This window comes from Zalophus californianus, chromosome 5 (genome assembly GCF_009762305.2).
Source record: "Zalophus californianus isolate mZalCal1 chromosome 5, mZalCal1.pri.v2, whole genome shotgun sequence".
Taxonomy (NCBI): Eukaryota; Metazoa; Chordata; class Mammalia; order Carnivora; family Otariidae; genus Zalophus; species Zalophus californianus.
Genome location: NC_045599.1, coordinates 94,991,144 through 95,016,951, shown reverse-complemented (window position 1 = coordinate 95,016,951; position 25,808 = coordinate 94,991,144). Strand labels below are relative to the sequence as shown.

At 39.9% G+C, this 25,808-nt stretch overlaps 2 protein-coding genes across 4 annotated transcripts in view; one reads left to right on the top strand and one right to left on the bottom strand.

Annotated features, from left to right (window-relative positions):
* DOCK2 (dedicator of cytokinesis 2) overlaps window positions 1–25,808 on the top strand; it is a 407,160-nt gene that overhangs the window by 163,693 nt on the left and 217,659 nt on the right. The window contains exon 27 of the mRNA XM_027605817.2: window positions 16,460–16,555. Coding sequence (XP_027461618.1) covers window positions 16,460–16,555 — 96 coding nt within the window. The remainder of the gene's footprint in view (window positions 1–16,459; window positions 16,556–25,808) is intronic.
* Window positions 1–25,808, bottom strand: part of INSYN2B (inhibitory synaptic factor family member 2B) — a 180,038-nt gene that overhangs the window by 29,121 nt on the left and 125,109 nt on the right. Inside the window, exon 5 of one of the 3 annotated variants that reach the window (XM_027605823.2) lies at window positions 21,997–24,253. The exons of 1 other annotated variant lie outside the window; for it this stretch is intronic. In XM_027605823.2, the coding sequence (XP_027461624.2) occupies window positions 24,154–24,253 (100 nt within the window). In that variant the 3' untranslated portion in view covers window positions 21,997–24,153. Of the gene's footprint in view, window positions 1–21,996; window positions 24,254–25,808 lie in introns of those variants that run through there. One more of the 3 variants, XM_027605824.2, reaches the window with a different exon arrangement.

Genomic DNA, 25,808 nt, shown 5'->3' with positions numbered 1-25,808 from the left:
GCAGAAGCTAATAAGAAAGGTAAATCTGCTGCTGTTGCATTAAAGCATCATATAAAAAGCAGGTACCAACTTTGAGTATGGTTGTGCCCCCAACTTTGAGCTTAGTTGTGCTCCTGAATCAGTTTAGAATTCAGCACACATTTTCCCACAGAAATAATGCAGAAGAATAATGGTGGTCAGATTCCCAAGCCAGTATGTGTAAGCACGTTTAACCTATGGTATAATTGAATTCTGAGCAGAGTAGAGGCTCACATTTACATGTTCTCATTGTGTGTATATTTTACAAACACTGTAAGTACTTTACCTTACCTGACACTCACACATTTTGCTTCCCTTTCAGTGGTCTTCTCATCTAGACAATAAGCCTCATGGGTGCAAGGACTGCATCTGCTTGTTCACTGCCTAACACAACACCTGGCACAGATTGGGCAGTCAAAAATATCTGTTGATTTTCATTGAGTTAAATTCTAGTTGAAATATGATGGGGACATACAGATGTGGATTCAGACTCCCAAATTCACCACTAGCTAGCTATGTGCTCTTGGGGAAGTTACATAACCTCTCTCAGCATTAGTTTACCTCTCCCTAATATTTTGTTAGTCATGACTACCATGCTGATACCTAGTATGTGTTTCTTTTTTTTTTCTTTTCATTTTGCCACAGTGTAATCCCTCTGAAAAAGTTTTGATTAATTACTGATGTCTGCTTTTTGTGCTGTATTGTCTGAGGCTGTGGTGATGAGAAAGGTGATATTTGGTATCAAAGCCTTTCAACAGCTTTTGAGAAAATAGGAGTTCTATTTCCAGCCCTAGTTCTGACATTCTGTGATCTGAGGCAGGTCACTCAAATATATCTGTGGAAGAGTGGTGATAGATTTCAGTGATTTTCAAGCTTTTCCACCTAAGTATCTCTAACTTCAGGTGAGTGAATATAAACTCTCATTGTTCTGGGGGTGGAACCCAAAGGTAGAATGTACTTGAATTCAGTCTTGTATTTTATCTTAATTATTCATGTGTACTTTATATTCTAATTCATGATAGATCCATGTTTTAAAGATATTACTGTTACCTGTGAGTCACACATTCATGAATGCCTGTTTTAAGCCAAACACTGTCAGGCACCTTAAATACAGAAGTTAATTTTTAACATAATTCTGTAAGTAAGCTGTTATCATGTCTATGTTACTAATGAGCAAACAGGCTTACAGAAGTTGAAATAAATAGATTTAGGCTACCTAACAAGTTAGTGGCAGAGCCAGAATTCAATCTGTCTAAATCTAGACCTTTTCCCTATACCACCTTTACTTAAAGGGTAAGTAAAAACAGAGCCTTCCCTTTGGCCAAAAAGTATGATAATAAAAATGTTTATGTCATGTTAACTGGAAAAAGCAGAACACAAATTGCATGCTGCATACAGATTTTGCATGCACAAGGACTTGAACACATTATAGAATAATAAGTTAGATATGTTGCAGGGGTGGACTTATGGGTATATTATGTCATTTTTGTTTCTGATAATGTTTGTTAAATAGTGAATTTTTAAAATTAAATGTATAATGTGAGGCAATAAAAGAGGTAGTTGATTTTGTTAGGCAATATAAGTTATCCTATATATTTTTGTGAGGGATTGGAAATGTAAAAATGAAGGCAAGGCTGGTGTTGTTTATGTCTTCCTCTGGCTTGGCAAGTGTCACTGTGGCTGTGAGTAGGTAATAAAGGGCAGATATGCCTCAAAGAAACTCATGGAGAGGCACTAGAAATCTGATAAGCAGGGTCTGAAAGCAACCTCTGTGAAAAGTGGAGTATTTTTTTTTTTTCTGTGAAAAGAGCCTGTCTTTAGGGAGCAGAGGGAATGCTTTCATATCTAGGGGAAAGGAATGACACAATTCAGGGAAGGTTGGAGAGGAGTAGTTATAATTTTCCAAAATACCCCCAGAATACTAATTATTTATCTACTTGAAACTTACTCTGGAAGACAAGTTACAACACCACATCCTCTTCGTTATAGGGTAAAAAGTGAAAGAAGAAAAGAGAGAGTACATGTAAGAAAAAGAAAGAACATCACTAGTATCTGCTTTTTGAGAATAGATAACTTAGAACATGTATTATTTTGCATTATTATCTGAATTGATAAGATATAAAATACATCTAGGCAGTATAATTCACCCATTTTTTTTATCCTTCCATCCATCTATTCAACCATCCATCCATCCATTGACACATTCATTTCACATATTTATACATGTGCTTAGTGCTTCCACTGTGTCAGGTGAATGCTACACTTTGGAAACTCAAAATTGAAAGATGTGGCACCTTAGTTCCAGGAAATATTGAATAGGTTTTGTCGGAACTCAAAAAGTACAGCAACCAATCCTACTTAAGATGAGGTGGGGGTTTAAAGAGGTTGAATGGGAAAGGCTTCCCAAAGGTGATGATTGAGCTGGTTTTTTTTGTTTGTTTGTTTGTTTTGTTTTGTTTTTTGACCATGGAGTAGGAGATTGACAGGTGACCAGGGAGAGAAGAGCATCTTAAACACAGGCAAAAACCCATCTGGTTACTCACTGTGGGAGGGGTGAACTGGCTACAGATGATTAGAATGGCTGGGTTAGTGCCTGGAAGAAAAAAACCTCACCAGACTCAAAGGACTGAACTTCCTCAAGGAATGGCCCACAGTCCAAGCCTAAGATGTGGTGAACTCTGTTTCATGAAGATATTATAATAATGGGACTATCATAATCAGAATTCTAGGGAGCAGGTAGGAATCCAAGACTCAGTGTGAGGGTGAGACTTGACACAGGCCAAGGGAAAGGGGTTGGAAGAATATTAAGGGTTCATTATGTGTTAATAGGCTATGCTTTTAAAAAAAAATATTTTATTTATTTATTTGACAGAGAGAGAGAGACATAGCGAGAGCAGGAACACAAGCAGGGGGAGTGGGAGTGGGAGAAGCAGGCTTCCTGCTGAGCAGGGAGCCCAGTGCGGGGCTCGATCCCAGGACCCTGGAATCATGACCTGAGCTGAAGGCAGATGCTTAATGACTGAACCACCCAGGTGCCCCAATAGGCTATACTCTTATTAGAGAAACCACTCTTGTTATAAAGCTATACTTATTATAGCAAAGAGCATATCAGGTGTATTTTTTCCTGCTAGTTCTGACAGCACCTCCCTCAGGACATCTTCCCAGATTCCCCTAGATTGGGTTATTTGTCTTTTTTCTGAGTTTAGTCAGCACTTTGTGTTAGCACTTTCTGTTATGGTCCACTCTTCACTGAGTGGTTCTTCCCTGCCAATTGACTATTACTTCTTAAAAGCAGGGACTGGGCTTTCTCTGTCCTTGAATCCCCAGCACTCAGGACAGAGCATGGCATCTAGTGAGTCAGTGGTACTCAGTTCTGGCTGTATATCAGAATTACATGGAGAACTTTTACAAAACAGCAATGCCTGACCTTAGCCCTGGAGATTTAGAGTTAGTCTGGGGTAGAACCTAGGCATGAAAATATTTATATATTTAGAAAATCCCCAGGTTATTCTAGAAATGCAGCGATGGTTACGAACTACTAAGGTAGATGCTCAAGGAATGTTTCTGGAGGTTTGAATGATAATGAATGCCACCCTGGCTATCTCATTTTTGTAGGATGGAAGTTTGGGGTGGAGCAGCAACTCAATGTTTAGGCAGCTTCCCAAGATTCTAAATTCATTCCAGACCTAAGAACACTGTGAGCAGAATACTACTCTAGATACTACATGCTTATTGGAAAGAAACTCTTAATGTACTTCTAGGAATAAACAAATGGATCTGGTTCAAGATGAGTTGGCTATACTAACCACTTAGGTTGGGCTGCCACTGGCTAAGAATGTAAAGGGGCTGAACATTCAGAAGAAAGGCTTTCCTGTTTGCAGCTGGTCAAGGAAAAATCAGAGCTATGGATTATAAGTGGTGGCCCTGAGTGTATTATGGAGACTGGGAAATAAAGTGGCCATCTTCTTTTCACCTGGAAAAACCACAAGAAACCATAGATCAAATTGGAAAATTTATAATAAATCAGAAAATAAACTGGTTCTCCGTCTTCCAAATTTATTGTGAGTATATAGGTTGGTCACAGAGAGATAGTGGGAAAAGAGGGAACACATAGCCTAAACTTTCCAAAATGAGTTGGGTGGGGATGATAGTAAATATAGTGAAATAAATTACACATGCTTTATGAATATTTAAAGCAGAGGCACACACTGCAGTAAATTAGGGGAGCTAGAGGGACAGAGAGAGATATATATAGGGGGAGAGTGTGTATGTGAGAGAGAGAGAGAGAAGGAGAGATTGAGACTTCATACTTCTCAAGATGAGGAGAACTGCCCTAGTTCTAGAAGGCAGTGATTTTATGAGCACCATGGAGAGATGCACAGTCTCTATTGCTTGTTCTGAGATGAGATTCTGGGGAGGGTTTTAATTATATCTAATCTGAGCTGAAAAAACAGCATTAATGTATGTGTAACTGCATACATAGATCAGAGGATTCACATTCATTCCTCAGATTTATTGCTCTTTTCTGGTCAGCTCTCTTACATTTTAGATTGGCCTACTTTCTCCATAATTTCCCAGCAAAGAAAAAGAGGTTGGAGGGTAAGATTTTAAAGTCTCATGTTGATGGTAATTTTTCTAAAGTTTCTGGTGTGATCAATTCCTAAGCACACTTGTCAGTGAAAGTGGGCTCTGAGCTCTGGCTGAGGCATAGGATAGTGGGGGGAGGGGGTGTTTCATGAGATCTGTCTCTGAACTTAGTTTTGTGCCTCCCTGAATTGGGAGGGGTTCTTGGGGAGAGATTCCATTCTATATTAAAAAAGAGGACAATAGAATTTAGATATGGGGAGATCCTACTGAGGAAACTAGATCAATCATTACTGAATGAGCTGTCTGATGTCTATGTTCTTTCTCTGGAGGATGGCTGAGTGATTAGGGGTATTTTCACTGTAGGAAGGAGGGTAGAAGATTGTGTATATTTTTTGATTCCTCTTTTCTCCTGTCCAAAAACCACTTAGTCATTTGTGTGGGGTCAAGCTGTGTTGCCAGTACAGTTGAGGAAGTCCATGCCCAGAAACTTCCAGATTCTCCATTCTGATTCCATCCCCTCATCGAAGAATCTCTCCTTAACTCTCTACAAGTTACCTGACACTTCATATTGGTTTTTCTAATTAATTAATTAAATGAAATTGATGTGGTGATTACCTATTGTATGTCAGGTATTTGCTCTAAGCATTGAATCTAAGTAATAACATAGATTTAATCCCTTTCCTCAAGGAATTCGGGGATGATGCACAATCTATTATTCAACAGTGAAACGGGGTCAGGTTGGAGTGGATATGTTATGACCCTTAACTCAGATGGTTTACACTCTAATGTTTTAATGCTTTCAATCAGGGCTATGTTTGAACAGGAGAGAATTAGTTTTAAGTCAAAGAGTGACATTCTATCCATGGAATTTCAAATATCAATAAACTGTTGGAGATGTATTTGAGAGATCATTTGGGGTGGGGGAGAATCATATTGATCTCTACAGGCAACTTCTCTGCCTGTGGCTGAAGCCGTCCTGGCATTAGGGATGAAGTGTGGTGATAAAGCAAAGACATAAAGTGAAAGGAAACAAAGGAAACAGAAGAGAAATGGTAGGCTGCCAATGAGGGGACAGAGAGGAGGGCAGTAATGGAGGGAGGGAGGAAGCTCATTGGGCAGCCCTCACATGGAGAGATGGAAGCCACATTTTGAATGGCTTTCAGGATAAATAGTAGCAAAAGTTTTCACCACAAGGGAATTTTCACCCACCATTTCTTAAGAATTTTTTTTAAAGATTTTATTTATTTATTTGAGAGAGAGAATGAGAGAGAGAGAGTACATGAGAGGGGGGAAGGTCAGAGGGAGAAGCAGACTCTCTGCCGAGCAGGGAGCCTGATGCGGAACTCGATCCCAGGACTCCAGGATCATGAAGGCAGTCGCTTAACCAACTGAGCCACCCAGGCGCCCTTCACCCACCATTTCTTATTGGATGCATGGTTTAAAATACATGGTCTCCCAAACAAGAAGCATGTATTAAACATTAAATGATGTGTTTACTCATTTTATTTTATTTTTTATTTTTATAAAGATTTTGTTTATTTATTTGAGAGAGCGAGAATAAGAGAGAGAGAGAGAGAGAGCACATGAGAGTGGGGAGGGTCAGAGGGAGAAGCAGGGAGCCCAATGCGGGACTCAATCCCAGGACTCCAGGATCATGACCTGAGCCGAAGGCAGTTGCTCAACCAACTGAGCCACCCAGGCACCCTGTGCTTACTCATTTTAAAAAAAGTAGTAATATATAAGCACCATTCTGAATTTTCTGACCAGTAGAGTTAAATAGGGTACTTATCTGGAGTTCATTTTGTTCTTACGCAAACAAAAAATCTTGACATTGTAATTAATAAGCCCATGTGGTAATATTGGAGATGTGTAAGTATTGATTTTTTTGAAATATTACAAAAATGTTAATTTTTTAATTTTTTTGAAATATTACAAAAAGTTCACAGACCTCCATTTCTACAATGGAAATCTTAAAGGAGCCCATTGCTGCAGGGCCATTTGGACATATATTTTATTTGTTACATTTAGATATTGTAAACAATATAAAATTGCTAAAATACCTGCGTACACAACATGTAAGCCTGGAGACAAGAAGCCATGCATTCTAATCCATCCCCATCACTTACAATTCTGTGACTTAGGACAAGTTACATAAACCTCTGAATTACCTCATTTGTAACATAGGGAGAACTAGTGTAGCAGATTGATAAGATTATTCTGTGAACTAAATGAGATGGTGCATATAAAATACTATTATTATAGTAAATGGCATATATGAAGTGTTCAATAAATATTGAATGGTAATGATAATTAGAATGAATCTTATTTTATATCTTAAGGTGGGGTAATACTTGTCTCCAGTGTTTTCCCAAGACACACTGAAATTATAAATACAAAGCACACAGTTCATTGCCTGGCATATAGTAAGAATTCAACAATTCTTCGTGTTCAACAATTAGTTGTGTTCTTTATGCACTTCTCCTTGTACAATCTCATAGACTCCTCCTTTTTTGAATAAACACGGAAGTAGAGCATCTCCGAGGTACATCTTCATAAGTGCCTCCAACCAGTCTCCATTCATCAGTGCTGAGATGTTAGACTTACAGACCTTGGAAGGCTTAATTTTTTTCTCTCTAGGTTGCAGGTTGGAGGTTCCAGTGCATTTTAATAAAAGTCCCCACAAAGCAACTTACAGGATCTGAATAAAAGCAGCATTTCTCTCTAAGCACAATGAGATTTTTTGTTGTTGTTGGAGGTGATGGTTTTTATATCACCTTTCCCCCCCGCCCCGGTTGCTTTAAGTAGATTTTTTCCCCTACCTTCTAGGAAATGGAAGTTAAAAGCATTTGATAAATGGAATAAAACATTTCATAGTTGAAGCTCTTAAAAAGTGTTAACCCGTGTTACTTTGTAGAGCTCTTTTGTCAGCTTAGTAACACTGACAACATCACTCCAGCTTATGAGCATCAGGGTTTCATGGCAGCCCCAGCATGGGGTGGGAGCTTTCAGGGAGGGGAAGGGCCCTCCAGCCTCAGCAGAGGGCTGCCTGCAGCACACTGTAGTCCCTGCTGTGTATCCACTCAGTCCCTGTGAGTATGATTCCTTGGGTGTATAGACTGACTTTCTTTTCTAATTGGGAAATAGTTCTATTTTCTTTATTATCATACACAATATATATTATATATTATATAATATATATAATATAATACATAATATATATACATAATATTATAAAAATTTCTAACAAACCACAGTAAGTAAAATTATCCATTTAACCTCACATCTCTCCTTACCTTTGCTTGGGAGTACCATTATTAATGGTTTGCCATACATTTTTACAGACTTCTGGGACATAGAAAAGGATTTTTTCAAAACATAAATGGGCTTATTCATGGTGCTCCATAGTCTCTTTTTACTGAGTGTATTAAAGGTATTTTCCAGATCAAGGCACATCTACCCTCTCCTACTCCATTGTATGGATAAGCTGTCATTTATATATATTAGTATCCCAGATTTGAGGACATTTATCTTGCTTGCTGCATTTGGATATTAAAAACAATACAATATGCTAAGCAGCTGTGCACACAAATGTTTGCCTTATTGTTTACTTTGGACAAATTTGCAGAATGCTTTATCATCTACAAAGTGCTGCTGCATCTATTCATTTCTGTGATCCTAAAAGATGGAGTTAGGGGCAGTTATAAGCCTGGACTCTAAAGCACCATCACCTCTTAGCAACACCACCATGCTTCAGAAAGAGCCCCAAATTAGACAAAACAGCTTGGGGTCAGGCATAGGCACTTAGGAATGGATAATGCCTGGGCAATTACTAAACCTCTCTGATCCTCATATTTCATCTGGGACTTCATTGGTGTTAAAAAAAAAGTAAAAATTATAGATGTCACATCTATATGCACAGTTTCTGGCATATGATATGGCCTCAAGATTGGTAATATCAGTGTCAGATTAGAACCCACATCTTTTCCTCTTTATTCTATCTTTCTGCTACCAACTCAAGCTCTCCTCTCCTTGAGAAGGCTGATTTATGGTGCAGAGACACTTATGACCACATGAAGGCATTGCTTAAGTCCAACCTGGGAAATGGGGGACACCCAGTGGGTAGAAGAGGCAGAGATGATGGGGAGTGACAAAGCCCCATGCTTAACTTTACTGACCCCCAGCTTCCACTTCTCTGAGTTCCTGGCTGCCTCTGTCGCTTGCTTCGCACAATGAGGTGTTGTGCAGTTAGAATCAAGTCTTTCAAGGATGGAGACTCGTTCAAACAAGAGGAAAGAAGACAGTGCTAAACCTAGAACTTGAGAAACTCACATTGCCTCAAGGGGCTATAGAAAGAGGTGACTCTGCTTTAGATGGTACTGTTAACTATCTTTTGAAACCTAGGATATTTTCTTTCTAGGTAAATGTTTGTGGTGCCTTTGAGATAAGAAAGAAGTTTAAAAGACCTCCTACATAGAAACACAGAGCAGGGAAAAATAGTAGTAGCCATAGATTGTAGTTGTTTCCATGGTCAGAAAATGCATTATTTCTTTTTGGTTAAAAAAAAAAGGCTTTGGATTTAACTCTGTAGTTGTGACCTTGAGATCTTTATCTTAGTACTAAAAAGATCTAAAGACAAAACAGGTGGAGGAGCTGAGATTGTCCTGGGCATGAACACAAGGACCAAGACTGCTTGTGTGCTGGAGTGGAGAAAACAGTTGGCCAGGCATTGCTCAAGAGAACTGGTTTTTCATTCTTGCTTTGATGACTATTTGTCACTGGTCACATGACTCCCCCCCCCCCCCCCCCCCGCTTCTTAATGCTAAAGTTTTCTTTTCTGTAAAACTAGGGGTTGTACTAGAACTCTTTTCAAAACCAAAATCACACATTACACAATCACATTTTTTTTTTGTTGTTATTTAGCATTATCACATGAACTTGTAATATTTGGAATGAAATCAGCTCACTTATAAACGTTTAAACATGAAAATTTGGTGTAGAATCCCCTATAAAAATGATACCTTAAACATAGTCACATAGTTTGCTCCCTCTTGAAAACCTACCGAAATGAAAGTAAAGGGAGTTTTCTAAAGGAAGGTAGATACCATACGGTAAAGGAATAAATGACTTAGCAGACCCAGGAAAGGCAATTCATAAGCCAGCAGTGGGGAAAGCTGAGAACTCATCCAATCTAAAGCAAAGATTCCCTCAAAGTTTCAGGAACTGGTAGTACCAGGTACCCCTGGAGGTGGGATGAACAAGAGGAGCTTTAACAAGGAGAACCAGTTGCAAGTGTGTTTAAGAAGCAGCCTGACTCCATGGAGCAGGGTCGCTGGAGGTTTATTCTATAAAGATAAAACAGAGGGCTGGACTAGGAAACACTCAGCGAAATCGAAGTCAGTGATGACATACTCAAAACAAGTTATCAATCAAAGTATGCATCCTGGAAGCAGAAGCCTCTGGCACTTTTGTCCCCCTCAGCTCCTGGGATGCTGCAGTTGGGGCTTAACCCTTCAGACAAGAGAGCAGAAAATACTTGTCTGTGGAATCTAAGCAGTGCAAGAAGAAAGACGCGTATATATGGGTATTTGAGGCTCTCCAACTAATGGTCCCAACCGGATCACCCTACAGTGAAGCTCACAGACCACAAGCTCTACTCACATGCTCAGAGTTGGCAGCCAGCCTTTGAGTTACCCAGACTGAAATATGAACATACCATCACCCATTCCAGAGCACAAGGAAAAACTTGAACTCTTAAAAGAGAGTGCAAAACAAGCAAACAGAAGAGAAGCAACTTGGAGGAAAGAGCGACTTTGTGGGGCAAAGCAAACTTAAAAATGGAGAGAATTTTGAAAAATAAAAGAAGCAGTCATGAATCAGAGAAAATATAGTATAAAGAAGTTTAAAGAACTAAAAAGAATTTCTGATTTTTTTCCCCAAATCGCTTTTTTTTTCCTTTTCCTTTTAGGGAATGAAAAGTTGTACAAGAGATGGGAACTTGTCATAGTTTACAAAATATTTTAAACACTGAATATTGGTCAGGCCAGAATTGTGATCTGACTGTATGGGAGAGAGAAACATGGGAAGGATGCTGGTGCCCAATGGGGGGGCAGAGGAAAGAGAGTGAAGCCGTGTTGTTTTCGGAGCGGGGATAACAGCAGAAAGAGAAAAAAAAAGTTTAAAAAAGGCATCATGCAGGCATATTATTGGCAACATGGTTATAAATACCCAAACAATAACTACCTCAGCTGAAAGAAGTGAAGAGTTTCATCCAGCAAGGGGAACAGGAGGGTCTGCTGTTTTGTTGTGGTTATTTTATTAGTGAACCTTGGAGGTCGTTTTTAAACTTTGTAGATTTGTAACTTTGATAAAAAGAAGCAAACTTTTATATCACCATCTGTTAAATGGTCAGTATCACCTGTATAAATGTGGATTTCTCCAATGGTTAAAAAGTATCTTATGTGATTAGATAGTGAGCACATGTCAAAAGTTTTTACTGAATACATAGGAAACAAGCTGCACAAGGAGAGAACTGGTTCAAAAGGATTTAGGGTTATTGATTTTTTGTTGGAGAAGAGATGCTTATATATAATTTTCCTTAGATATAAAACAAAATTTCTACAGATCAAGAGAACTATATAGCCTTTAGCAAGTCAGCAAATAATATAACAAAATAAAATAAAATAACCCCTTTGTCATTTTTCTACAAGTTAACCTCTAACATTTTTTCTACAAGTTAACCTCTAACTTGACAGGGCTGTAACATTTCTGGTTTCTAGTAAGTTGTGGATGATTAATCAAGCAAAGTTACAATTCTGGAGAGAGCAAGGGGACCACCCCCTCTCCCTCCCCAGGCAAGTTGGGCTGATCACAAAGGCTTTATTAAAAAATCACGTATCCTGATTTTGCTTTATTTCCAAGTTTTTGATCTTTTTCCTAAACACTTGTCATAAATATAACTTTAGAAATTCTAACTAGATGTTGTTATCAAGTTCTAACTAGATGCTGTTGCGCACTGTTTGCTCTAACCTGAGGATTTCTCTGTTTTAAAAAAGAGCTTTGCATGAAATAAAGATGTTAGCACCAAGAGGAGATTTTTCTACTTGATATCAAAACAAGGGTTGAAAGCAAAATGAAAAAAGAGGACACCTTTTGCATAATTTGATTCAATGTTAGGAAATGTATTATTACTTAAAATCATCTCATGTGTGGTATGTTCTATTATTATTCTGGAAACACTGTGGGAGATTAGTTGTTCTAAATTGCATTCCACAAAGTCCTAGGGCTGGGCATAGGGCCTAAAGTGAAACATGAGGCACCCCTTCACCCTCTTCCAGCTTTCCTTCCACTATGTTATATATTGGGTTTATGGATAAGATTTCACTTAAAGAAAGGACTCCAAGTTCCATCCAGATATCAGAGCCTATAATTATTAAAAAAAGAAAAATCACTCCTATTTGCATTGTGTTTAGGTTCGATGGATTCATTTCTTTGCAAGGCCCATAAGGGGAAGACTGACTTTGTCTTTTCAATTATAAGCCACTGTTTAGTTTGAGCTCAAAAGACACTTTCCTAGAGATTCCCTTCACTTGCCTGGCCCTGGAGCAATTAACAGTAGGTGATTTGTGGCTACATTTTTACTGCTTAGCACAGGTTTATCATCTTGAAAGTTTTCCATTTGCATATATACTATACATTTTTTTGGGTGACATTTTGATATCATCCAGACTTTAGATTATGTATTGCCTTGTAATGCACTTTCTGCTACGTGTGGAGAATCTGTCAGCCCAGGCGGAATGCTGCTGCAGACCCAGGGGAATACCACTTACTGGGGGCTTATTATGTGCCAACCCCTAGTATCAAGGGATTTACCTGCATTACTTTATTTATTCCTCAAACCAGTACTTTGAGGTTTCTAGTGTTTGCCACATTTCATAAATAAACTGAAACTCAGAGAAGAAACTCAGAGTAATTTGCCCAAGGTCACCCAGCTCAAATGAGCAGAACTGAGATTCATACTCAAGTCTGTCTGATCCCAAAACACTCTGCTACACAACCTCCCATATTGGGAGCTTTCAGAGTGAATGAATTGAACTTGACAGTTTTCCACTTTTAAATACCAAACTTCCTGAGCAGTCTAATTGCTGCTCTTTGGGCTAAGATGAAATGGCTATTTAAAAAAAGCAAGGAACAGGAGGTCAAGAGAAAAGGGGTTTTATTATCTCTCTTGGTAAAGGAAGAGATGTAATCCTGGAAAAAAAATAACATCAAATGGAAACCATTATATAAATTTGCAGTGGGCTTAGGTTGACAAAACTACAAAAGAATGCGGAGAAGATAAGGGAGTCATGAATACACAGCACTGAAGATTTTCTAAAAGGGAAAGAAAAGATCAGAAGTCACTGAAGGCAGTTAGAAGTTGGCTCAATTGAAGTCAGGGTCTCTGTATCTTGACAGATAGGAAGAGGCTGGCAAGGCCGCAAAGCAGCAACCAGAGATCTGTGTTCCTCTTCCAGTCTGCTTGTGTGTCTGGGTGAGGGGCAGTCTCCATAGCCAGATTGCTGGATTTGAATTCTTTTTCTCTTTCTAGCTGGGTGACTCTGGACAAGTTACTTAACCTCTCTGGGCTGCAGTTTCTACATGTGAACAATAGAGATTATAATATTGCTCATCTTGTTGTGAGATGAGGTAAAGCATTTGGCAAGGTGCCAGGTATTTAGTAAGCACTCACACATGTTAGCCTTATGGTTCTTACCATAGACATCACAGTCACATAATGTACAAGATAGGAGATTGTAAGTCAGTGAAAAGGCTTGAAGGAATAAAGGAGAAGGAAGTCAGGAGAGAGGTTGACCTGTAGCTGAGAAGTGAAGGGATATATTCTTTCCCCTAGCCCAGAGCAGATGTGGGGAAAGGGCTGGATGGTTAAAGGAGAGCTCACCTTGCAAGAGCTTGAGGTCTGGCAGGATCTAACAGAGCATGAGAACGTGTTTATGTGAAATATATGCTGTGATGGAAGTCTTGCTGGTAGCTCCACAGGGCTAGAGAGTCAGGGGTTATAGCCAAAGTGCAGAAGAAGCAACTGTGGGGCAGAAAGAGGAAGCAAATTCTGGGTTATTCATCTTTGGATGACAGTAGTCACTGAGAGCCCATTGGGAGGGAGGGGGCTTTTTAATAAGCACATTTTCTTTCTTTCTTTCTTTCTTCGTTCGTTTTCTTTTTTCTTTTTCTTTCTTTTCTTTCTTTCTTTTTTCTTTTTCTCTCTCTTTTTTTCTTCTTCCTTCCTTTCTTTCTTTTTCTTTCTTTCTATCTTTCTTTCCTTCTTTCTTTCCCTTTCTTTTCTTTTCTTTCTTTCTTTTTTTTTTTTCTTTCTTTTCTCTTTCTTTCTTTCTCTCTCTTTCTTCTTCTTCTTTCTCTTTCTTCTTTCTTTTTTTTTCTCTTCTCTTTCTCTCTTTCTCTCTTTCTTTCTTCTTCTTTCTTCTTTCTTTTCTCTTTCTTTCTCTCTCTCTCTCTTTCTTTCTTTCTCTCTCTCTTTCTCTCTCCTCTTTTCTCTTTCTTCTTTCTCTTCTCTTCTCTCTTTCTTTCTTTCTCTTTCTCTCTTTCTTTCTTTCTTTCTCTCTCTCTTTCTCTCTCTCTTTCTCTCTTTCTTTCTCTCTCTTTCTTTCTCTTTTCTTTCTTCTCTCTTTCTCTTCTTTCTTTCTTTCTTTCTTTCTTTCTTTCTTTCTTTCTTTCTTTCTTTCTTTTCTTTCTTTCTTTCTTTTTTTTCTCTCTCTCTCTCTCTTTTCTTCCTCCCCCAACTCTGAGTCTATTTTCCTTTCACTGGTTACATTAAGAGACAAACTACAGTTGAGTTGAATGCAGCAAAGTTTAATGAGGTGCTTATGAATGAGTATGAGTAGTTACCCACTTTTTTAGCCACCGTTTCTTAAGCATTTTGTTTATGTCAGGCTTTGCCTGGGTCCTGGAGATACAGGCTGTTCCCAAATTCCAGCTTCCATTTCTAGAGCTTCACAGTGCATTGTGTCATGGTTTTCAGCCATCAGAATAACCCGCATAAAATTCAGAAGTTACTGATGCCCAGGCTAGTTCTCAGACCCACAGAATCTCCTACTGTGTAATTAGGCAAGTGCATTGTCCCAGAATTACATGTGTCACTTTTAAGTCCACATCAACCTTGAAAGACTAGTGAGAGAATCTTCCATAGTTTGTAGATGACGAAATTAAAGCTCAGGGAGGTTAAGTTATAAGTGAGAGCACACAGCTGGTAAGGGCAGAGCTGGAACTCAGACCTAGAGCTGCTGATCTTAAAATCCCAAGGCCTAAACTATGGGAAGAGCCAAGATGTCCTTCGACAGATGAATGTATAAAGAAGATGTAGTGTACACACACACACACACACACACACACACACACACACACACACACAATGGAATATTATGCAGCCATCAAAAGGAATGAACTCTTGCCATTTGCATCGACATGGATGGAACTGGAAGGTATTATGCTGAGCGAAATAAGTCAATCAGAGAAAGACATGTATTATATGGTCTCAATGATACAAGGAATTCTTAATCTCAGGAAACAAACTGAGGGTTGCTAGAGTGGTGGGGGGTGGCAGGGATGGGGTGGCTGGGTGATAGACATTGGGGAGGGTATGTGCTATGGTGAGCACTGTGAATTGTGTAAGACTGTTGAATCACAGACCTGTACTGCTGAAACAAATAATACATTATATGTTAAAAAACAGAAGAAGATAGTAGGAAGGGAAAAATGAAGGGGGGAATCGGAGGGGGAGACGAACCATGAGAGACTATGGACTCTGAGAAACAAACTGAGGGATCTAGAGGGGAGAGGGGTGGGGGGCTGGGTTAGCCTGGTGATGGGTATTAAAGAGGGCATGTACAAAATGGAGCACTGGGTGTTATATGCAAACAATGAATCATGGAACACAACATCAAAAACTAATGATGATTAGTATGGTGATTAACATAACATAATAAAATTTAAAAAAAAATCCCAAGGCCTTTGCACTTGGCCATGACCACCCTCCCAGATATGCATAGATGAAACTCTGTGCCTTATGAATATGTCTCAAAAGGATTTGAGAATGTAGTGAATCTGCATTGTAAACATTCCTGAAACCCTTACACATCGTGGCAAATGCTCAAAAAGCATCGCTTAAGTTCTACCCAAGGTTCAGTGACTTGTATTGAAAGTGGGTAGCACCCTACAAATGTTACAACAACTCACCATGATTTTCCCCAAGATAGATAACGCAGCTTCTACTGTATAAGCTCTCCCATGGTTATAGTTTCCATCACATAAGCCCAGTCCTGGACTCCAGGAACATTTCCTCCTCTATTTGTCCCTTAAGCTCAGTGTTGATAGTGACATCCTTCTATTGCTAATCCCTAGGTTATTTTGTTTTGTGACTCAGCTTTTTTTATCACCCATTTAACCAATTCCTGCAGTAAATTCCCTCCTTATTCCAGGTTAGATTCTGACTGTTACACCAATGAAGAAACCAATATTCAGAGAAGTAGCCAATAGCACAATAATTCTGCAGTTAGTATTCTAAAACAACAGTTTCTGATTCCAGAGTTAAACTCTTAATCTTTGCCTTATATTTAGTAAAATTTAGTGAAATTTAGTGAAATTCCTGGTGCCAGTGCCAGGTGGTGATGGCCATGGGGATATGATGATAACGACTATATTGATGATGATGGTGGTACTGGTGTTGGCACTGGTGGTGGAGATCTGGGGTGATCACTGTGTCCGACTGCTGTTGTATGTCCTTTGGAAGAGATGTGCAGATAAATGTCTGGTTGTCACACAGATGTCTCTGATTGTGTTCCAGGCCTTCACCTACCACCACATCCAAGAAATCATGGTCCAGCTTCTTCGAACAGTGAACCGGATGGTCATCACGATGGGACGGGATCATCTTCTGATTGTGAGTAGATCTCTTCCTCTTGTCAAACATTTCAAACTGCTCAGGGTCAAGGAATGGATTTTCTGGAACACCAGGTCATGTTGAACACCTAGCACCAATCGCTACTTTGTTTTGGAGTGCAACGGTTAGATTTTTCTTGTCTGAGTTGGGATAACATGAGAGTTAACTCAAAGTTGATGAAACAAAACAAGGCTTAAGACTTGTCCACCCTGTTGAGTGTATCAATGGGGATGGAATGTCACTGGTAAAGATGGAAGACTAAAGAAGGTTTTGCAAGTGGGCCGGGCAGAATGTTCCGCTTTCACATCTACCAGGAGCCTTTTCTTTTGGACTAGAGTCAAGCAATGCCCTGTCTCAGGGTCCTGTGAACTTGGTTTTCTAAGTGGATTCACTGTATGTTAACTCTGCCACAGACATTAGTTAATTCAAGTCACTGCTAAGTTTGGGGTTACTCTTTTGTATGAAGGCTGTATTCTAAAGATTAGGAGATTCCTGCCTCATAGTCAGATTATTTTCCCTCTACAGACAGAGCCATCTCTAACTCTTTAACCTTTGCCCGTCTTGCTTTAAACCATGGGCCAAAAATGATTCTTACAGGGGCCAGTCACCAACGTAAATGAGTATGTTCGACTACTGCTCAAACTCACTATTGATTTCCCATCTCACTCAAAATAAATCCAAACTATTGCTAGGGCCTGAAGTGCCCTCTGCCCTTGTCTCTTACACCTAAAACATGATTGTATTTACTGTTGCCTAAGCTTGACCTATCTCCGCCTCAGGTCTGAGGGCTTGTTTCCTCATGTAAATCTGATCTTGACTTAGGTGTCACCTAATTAGAGAGGCTTCCCTGTCCTGATTACCCTGTCTTTAATACCCAGCACCTCACCATCCTCTTTCCATCTCTGCACCTTACTTCTTATATTTCTTAGAACTTATCACCACCTGAAATATATATATATATATAGCCTTTGATTGATTGATTGTCTGGCTCTGCTTGTGAGAAAATGAGCTCCAGAATGTAAGGATTTCATCTGTTGCATCCATTTGTATTTCCAAACCTACAATAATGCCCTGCATATAGTATGTACTTGATAACTATTGTTGAATGAATGAGCAAATGAACAAATGAATGAAGTGTGCCAGACAGGGACTCTAATGGTTTAATGAGGACAAGTGCTTCTCAGCTGTGATTTCACACCATGCGGAATTGGGCCATACAGTTGCCAGAACTCCCAACTTCTCAAGAGAAACTGAAAATGTGAAATTTCCTGATATTTAAGTGTTGGCAGCTAATAAAAAATATATTTATAACATTCTCTGAGCCCCAAACAGCTGGATTCAGCTTTCAGGAAGCCAGTTTGGGATCTCAGCTAGGTTTGGGATGTTGATTGTTCATACGCTATAGTCCTACTTTATGGATACAGAACATAAGGTGCTGAGATTATTTTAAAAGTAGCTGGGCAAGGATTTGATCCTGAGAAGCAGTGGAGTGTAACAATTTTCTTTAGACCCATTGGTTCTGTTTAGTCATGTCAATACATGTTTACTTCATGTATACTGTGTGCATTTAAAGCAGTGGCGACATCCATAGAGAGTGCCAGCAGGTCAGGTGCTCCCGCCTTCCTGGGGTAGATAGCCATGTAAATTGGTCTTTGTCATTTGTCCCACTTACCATCCTTCCACCTTAGAAGTATCACCATTCCTTATTCAATTACAAGCTTCCATATTGTGGTTTCCGTAACACTCCTTAGATAAGCATTTATGACCTCCCTAATCTTTATTCCCTTTCTTTGGAGTCAGACCTAAAGATGATCAATCCATTTGACTCATTCTGTGTATAGCAGGTCTTAATTCTCTGTCTCTCCTTTAGAACAGTCATCCTTTAAAACAGTGCCTGGATCATAGGAAGTGCCAAATAACTGGTGTCTTACTATTTTCTTTTCTATCTGGTACAATGCGTCTCTCTGTTCCTTTGCATTATCGACATAGGCAAGTGAGCATAGTTTGGCCCTCATTCACTATGGCCCGTTGTCTGAGCCTTTCATTTGATCCTCTCACCCTTCCAACACACATTCCTCATTGCTGCCGCATTAATCTTTGCCAGGACACTCCTGTACTCTGGAATGTTCTGTGGGTCCCCACTCTCTACCAAATTAAGTCTTACGACCATTCTCAGCTCTGTGATCTGGCCATAACCACATTTCTCAGCTTTTTCATCTACTTTTCTCCATCCAGATATTCAGCCAAAATGGATGTCTGGATATTGCCCAAACATGCCTGGCACTTTCTCACTCATGCTGCTTTCTTTGTCTGGAATTCCTTAGAATGCCGTCTCAATCTGTTGAAATCCTACTTAGTCTTCAAGGTCCAGCACAAATTCATCACTTAGGATGCTGCTCAAATCTCACCAACCTGGTTGGGAACTCCCTACCTCTTCTAAATCACACAGCTCTTTTTCTTCCTTTGCTTGCTTGCTTTTAGTTTTATTGGAGTGACATTTACATGCTTTAAAATTTAACCGTTGTAAGTATTCAGTTTGATGAGTTTCAGTAAATGTGTAGTGGTACAACCATGACCATAACTCAGTTGCTAACACTTCCTTCATTGCCGAAAGTTCCATTTGCTGTCTGTCTGCATCCCACCCCTACCCCAGCTCTGAGCAACCACTCTTCTACTCTCTGCCTCTATAGATTTGCCTTTTTTTGGAAATATCATGTAAGTGAAATTATACAATTCGGTGTCTATTGTGTCTGGCTTCTTTCCTTAGCATAATGGTTTTGAAGTTCATCCATATTTTAAGATATATCAGTACTTAATTCCTTTTATTGCTGAATAGTATTACACTGTATGAATATGGCACACTTTGTTTATCCATTCTCTAGTTGCTAGACGTTTGAATTGTTTCCAACTTTTGGCTATTAGAAATGACGTTGCTCTGAATAGTCACATAAAAATTTTGTGTGAACATATTTTATTTTTTTAAAGATTTTTTAATTATTTATTTGAAAGAGAGAGAGAGAGCACACAAGTGGGCAGAGGGGCAGAGGCAGAGGGAGAAGCAGGCTTCCCGCTGAGCAGGGAGCCTGATGCAGGGCTTGATCCCAGGACCCTGGGATCATGACCTGAGCCGAAGTAGATGCTCAACCGACTGAGCCACCCAGGCGCCCCAGTGTGAACATATTTTAATTTCTCTTGTGTAGAAATCTAGAAGTGGAATTGCTAGGACATTGGGAAACATATGTCTAACTTTATAGGAAGTACCAAGCTGTTTTCCATAGTGGCCATTTTATATTCCCATAAGCAATATGAGGGTTCTAGTTTATTTACATCCTCACCAACACTTAGTATTGTCAGTCTTTTGGATTTTAACAATTTTAGTAGATTTATAATAATTCTAGTGGTGTCTCATTGTGGTTTTAATTTGCATTTCTCTGGTGACTAATGATGTTTCTGTGTACTCTCTCTCTCCTTTTCTTTCTTTCTTTCTTTTTTTTTTTTTTTTTTTGAGACATTTCTGTCTGTGAACTTGCCATACTAGCTCCTCCCTTATACCACAGAACTTTTAAGGCTTGGGGCTTATCTATAAAATGGGGTAATAGTAGACCTTCCTCATAGAGTTCCTGTGGGAATTAAATGAAATAACATGTGAAAAGCATTTGCACATGTGTTTCTTGTACATAATATTCATTTATTTATTCATTCACTATTTTATGAGAACCTCTTATATACTCAGCATAAAGACTCAGAAATGAGTCAGGCATGGTCTGTGTCCTCAAGGAAACCATGACCTCCTTCGATAGGATGTCTCTCAAATACCTCAGACTCACTGTGTCCCAAACACAGCTCATCGCCAGCCCCCTGGAGCCTGCTTCACACTCTCCCTTCATTTAGGACCCCAGTTTATGGTACTGACCTCCTAGAACTGTAGGAGCTGCCCTTGCCTGCTCCCTCTTGCTCACCTGCCTGCCCTTCTAGCCTCCCACTAAATCCTGCTGTTTTCTGCGCTTCTGGCTTCAGTCCCTCCCCCACCTGGCTCCCCCATTTGCCCTCAGAGCCCCTGTGCACTCTCAGTCATTGGGCTCATTGTACTTTGTCCATTGTCAGGTGATTTTCTGTCTCTGTGCTCCAGCCTCCCTACATTCTGTGGATGTCCTTGAGGGCAGGGACCATGTTTTACTCACTCTTTTATCTTCAGCTTCCAGCAGGGTGCCCTGGCGTACCATGGGTTCTCAATAAATGTTTGTTAAGCAAATGAATGAGTGAAATAATCCCCAGAAATACTGTGTTATTCCATACCTTCATGTATTTGTATATGCCTTTCTCTGGGGTTGGAATGCTTTTCCTTCTTCCAAGAATGTTTTCTCTAATTATCAGGAACCCATATCTCAGGTAGTATGGGAGCAGTATAAGGAATTGTCGGTTCATACTTTTCCTGTCCCCTGCGCTGATTCCAGGAGCCTTGCAGAGGTTCTGAGTTGCAAGCTGTGTCATCAGTCTCAGTGACTCTTGAGTTTGTTGGTGTAATTACAACAAGAGTGCTGAGTGGGGGAGTACTGGAGGTGTGTTAGGAATGGGAACGTGCCTGAACTAGAAGGAAGGAATAACCAGGTTTTTCTTAAGATGTAGCTTCATTTTCATAAAATAGTCCTTTCCAGCACTTCTTAGAATAGAAATATCTCCTCCAAATTAAAGAAAATGAAGTTGGAAGGTAATTACTCAGAGGTCATGAGTCCCTGTCTTATTGCTGAAGGCCCCAATTTAATTTCAAATTGAAGTTTGACAAGAAGGAGAGAGCCCCATTCCAACCATCACTTTCAATTTTCCATATATAATTTTTATTGGTCAGTTTCCATTGCCTGGGAATATTAAACAATCAATATTTACAACAAACACCAGACATGTCTAATGCTTCTGAAATCCTGAGAGGGCCTCGAATGGATGTGGGGTGGCTGGTTGTTGGCACGTCATTATGTGGGATTAAATAGTGACTTCTTTTTTTTATTTGTAGGAGCAGGAACATTATGATAAAAGGTGTTAGCTATTAAAATTACAGGAAACATAAAGGCTAGGATGGATTGCTTCTTGTGCACAGCACATTGTAATTATCATTTGCTGGAAACAACCATTCCTGATTTTTTCTGTAAATTGCTTGCCTAAACAATGAAGTATTGATGGTGACGAATGAGCAGAAGGAAAATTTACGAAAACGAAAAGCAAAAAAACTTTTTACATGACTGCTGCCCTCTCTTTTCTTTGCCAGAGTCTAATCAATCAGATATACATTTATTTACTAAAGTTACCAAGACTTTGAGGCTGAGAAAGGCAGCATGGTTTGGTAGAAAGGACATTTTGATAAGAGAATGGGAGAATATTTTTTTTATTTGAGTATAATTAAATACAGTGTTTGTTACATTAGTTTCTGGTGTACAATACAGTGATTCAAGAATTCCATACATTTCTCAGTGCTTATCAAGGTAGTGTACTCTGAATTCCATTTATCTATTTCACCCATCCCCCTACCCACCTCCCGTCTGGCAACCACCAGTTATTCTCTGTCTTTAAGAGTGAACAGGAGAAATTTTCCATACTTGTTCTGCAGAGTTGGCTCTATGACTTTATGCCAATGTCACCCTTCTAGACTTTGGTTTCTTCTGTGCAATGAACTCTATCATTTTTTAGATCTTTTTCATATATCTAAGTTTTCTGATTTGGCCAATGCCTATTATCTTTTTCCGTCTTCCAAGGTCCTGAGTCAGAGACCTAAAACAGATTTTTCTTCATGACCAACTCTGGTGGATTGGTAATAGCGTCTGTAGTACTGCACCGAGAAGACTCGGAGGCTACATCTTAGCTCAGGGAAGGAGTGCTGATTAGAGATGTCTGTCATAAGCATAAGCTTAGAGAGCAGTGATGTATGCAAGGTACTCGCAAATATTACGTATTGACCAAAATCATTGGTGTTTTTCTGGCCCAGTCCAAAAGCTCCTGTAGAACCAGTATTCTCTTCCGCATATATCTGGTTCTTTTGAGAAGGCTGTGGTATAAGAGCAGAAGAGCAATGGAAAAACAAAACAAAACAAAACATAATAATCTGAGAACTTAACATTTATCAGGGAATGGTTTCTATGTGCCACATGTCATATTTTATCAAATAAGCACCATGATTTTATGTGCCCATAAGAAAGAGAATCTGCTACCAATTAAACTGTGACACAGTGGCTTATCATTGCATTGATTGTAATCTTCAGAGATATTAAAAAAAAAGTTGGATTCAAAATCCCAACTGTGTGATGGAGCACATCTTTGACTCCCCATGGGTAATTATCATCACATGTCCCGTGGTTTGGGAGAATAGACTGACTGAGCCCCAGAGGATGAAAGTATCATGGCCAAAGTCACACAGCTAGTGGCAAGGTGGGATGCAAATTGGGGATGTCCAGCATCCGAGCATCTGTCTCTTGTGCTCTCCTGTCGGTCTTGGAGCAGTGTGAGGAAAACTTTCCAGACTCATTTGTGGATCTGAGGGGTGTGGCTCAGGGAACATTCCCTGGCCAGTGCCTCCTGCTGCTGACTGCTCTACAGAAGGCTGTCCCCTGTATCTGGCCTCCTTAGTGCTGAGGATGGACAATCTCATAGGGAGAATCAGCCAGGGAACTTAAACACTGCCAGAAATTCTTGGAAGGTAACAATCTGGTAATTTTGTTGAAATTGGGATCTAGCTTTTATTGCTGGTAATTAAAATAAGCCTCTGGGTGATATATTTTGGGCCTAATTACCCCGGTTTTCACAGAGGAGTCTATTGAGTGATTAAATAAAGGTAAATGTAGTTGGCATCATGCCAGCTCTGGAAATTCAGAGCAGTTTGTTCAAAAAGGAAAAAAAAAAACAACAACTGGAAATCATCCTAACCCTCCACTGCTTCACCTCACAATAGCACTGAAGACTCCATAAAACACCTGAGTCATCCAAGAGCCAGGCTTTCAAAGCTCTAACTTCGCTTTCCAAATGGCAAATGGCCCACCCACATGACCACTCTCTGACAAACTTTGAGCTCACAGACTCCAGGATGCTTCGGCAGGGGGTCATAGCATGAAAGTTAGTACCAACTCCACCCATCCCTGTCCCATGGAGAGCAGGCAGAAGGACAGTCTAGGACACGGGGTGTGAGGTTCCAAGCCAGAACTGATTGGTTGACTCATGACCCTCACTCAGCAACCCAACACTTTGTTAACAAACAATATTTCTGATAAAACTATCACTTATTGAGCAAATAGTCTGTATTCCAGGCAGAGAACTAAGCACTTTATGTGTCTTATCTCTTAACCCACCTCAGGTACTCATATTTTACAGATGAGGTAACTGAGGCACAGAGAGGTTGTATAACTTGCCTTTAGTCACGTAACTTGTGAGTGGAAGAACTGGGATTTGAACCCAGGCAAAACTGTTTATAGAGCTCCTCTTCTTAAATAGCATTTTGTGCACTCCTACACTGTGAAGACCCTAAGTCGTTCTTTAGGCATCAACTATTCTAAAGGTGATAATGAACACCTTCACCCCAGCTGCTGCTCCACCAAGACTGTGCAGTCTGGTAAGATGACCTATGTGGCAACTTTCAGAAACCTCTGAAATGGCACTGGGCTTTGGTGGCTTTGTAATGACAATGATATCTTTAGGATCGATCTCCTCAATTCTGGGAACCTGTAAAATCAAAACAAGAACCTTGAGTGTTGGTACTTAGGAAACACCAGGTTTAACAGAAGACAAAGCTAGAATGGAGGTGCGAAATTATCTCATACCTCCTTCTCCTTCTGTGTGCAGTTTGTCCCCCCCAAGCTCTTGAGCAGACTGCCAGGTTCTAGGTCTAAAAGCTTCTCAAATCCAAGCCTCCCTCCACCACCAATGCCACTAACCCATGTCTGGCCATGACTATCTCTCTCTGCTGCCACTGCTGCAGCTGCTAACAAGACACATTGTCTCCACTCTTGTCCCTTTTGACTTCTTCACCTTGTAGCCCATGAGGTCTTATAAAGTAGAACTTTCTGGTGAGGACGCATCAATGGCCCCACAGTGGCCAAAGATAAAGATCCAGCTGCTCACCATGGCCTTCAGTGTGCCCAGTATGATGGCCTGCCTCTTTCCCCCCATACTCTTTATCTCCCACTTTTGTGCTAACTCGATGGAACTGCTCTGTTAGTTACAGAATGTTCCTTCTCTCCTTTGCATTCCATTCCAAATGGCACTTGCATGACATTCCCTCTGTCTAGAATATACTCCTCTTAACCCTTGTTTACAAAACCTCCTCGAAACTCCTCTTTCTCCTTCATGTCTTGGCCTCAGAGGCACATCTTGACCCATGTTCCACTCATGTAAGTTGGGACCCCCTCTGCTCTCTTCAGCCTGAACCTGCCTCATGTACTCATCATACTGTCGTGAGAACATTCTTCCTAGCACTACAGAACAATATCTTCATCACTTCTGCATTAACAGGAAACACTGGGTCCCTGGTGTATAGGATGACCTCAGTGAATACCTGCTGAAGGAATGGAAGATTTCTGCTCTTTATTTTATTTACATACAAACCATCATTCTTTTCCTTAACATGTAAGTGTCACTATTATCACTCTTATGGCATGATTAGGCCAGGAAGGTAAAAGAGAAAAGAGAATTATTATTGAATAACTGGACCAAATGGAAAGAATTAGGGGGAGGGTATATTCATTCTCTTGTCAGTGGATAATCACAGTGAACATTCTAGGGTGCTTATTGTGTGGCAGAGATGGCACTTGGAGGATATTACCACATTTAATCTGTGAGGCTGACAAAAGTTATGATCCCCTCTCAGAAAGGAAACAGTGATCAGAGGGTTTAAGCCTCTTGTCCAGCATCACATACCTGAGATGAGAAGGAGGAAGATAGAATCCAAATCCAGGTCTACAGAATTGAAGCCATCATTTTAAGCATTTCACTGTACATGTCTGGGACATTGTTTTTCTGAGTTAAAACTTGAGAAAAATTAAGAGAGTAAATATGTGTGTATGTGTTGGGGGGCGGGGATCAGGTTAAGAAAGAGAATAAACATTATACAAGAGACCTGAAATTCCATTTGATAGACGAAAGGTGGCATCATTAGCTTGGGGTAACTTGGTTGCTGCTTGATCTGGTCATATAGAGGGTGCTTATGTCCTGTGGGTGGGGTGGCTTTGTTTTAATAAGGATTTTGGTAATTGCATACCAAGGAGTACATGGCCTAAAA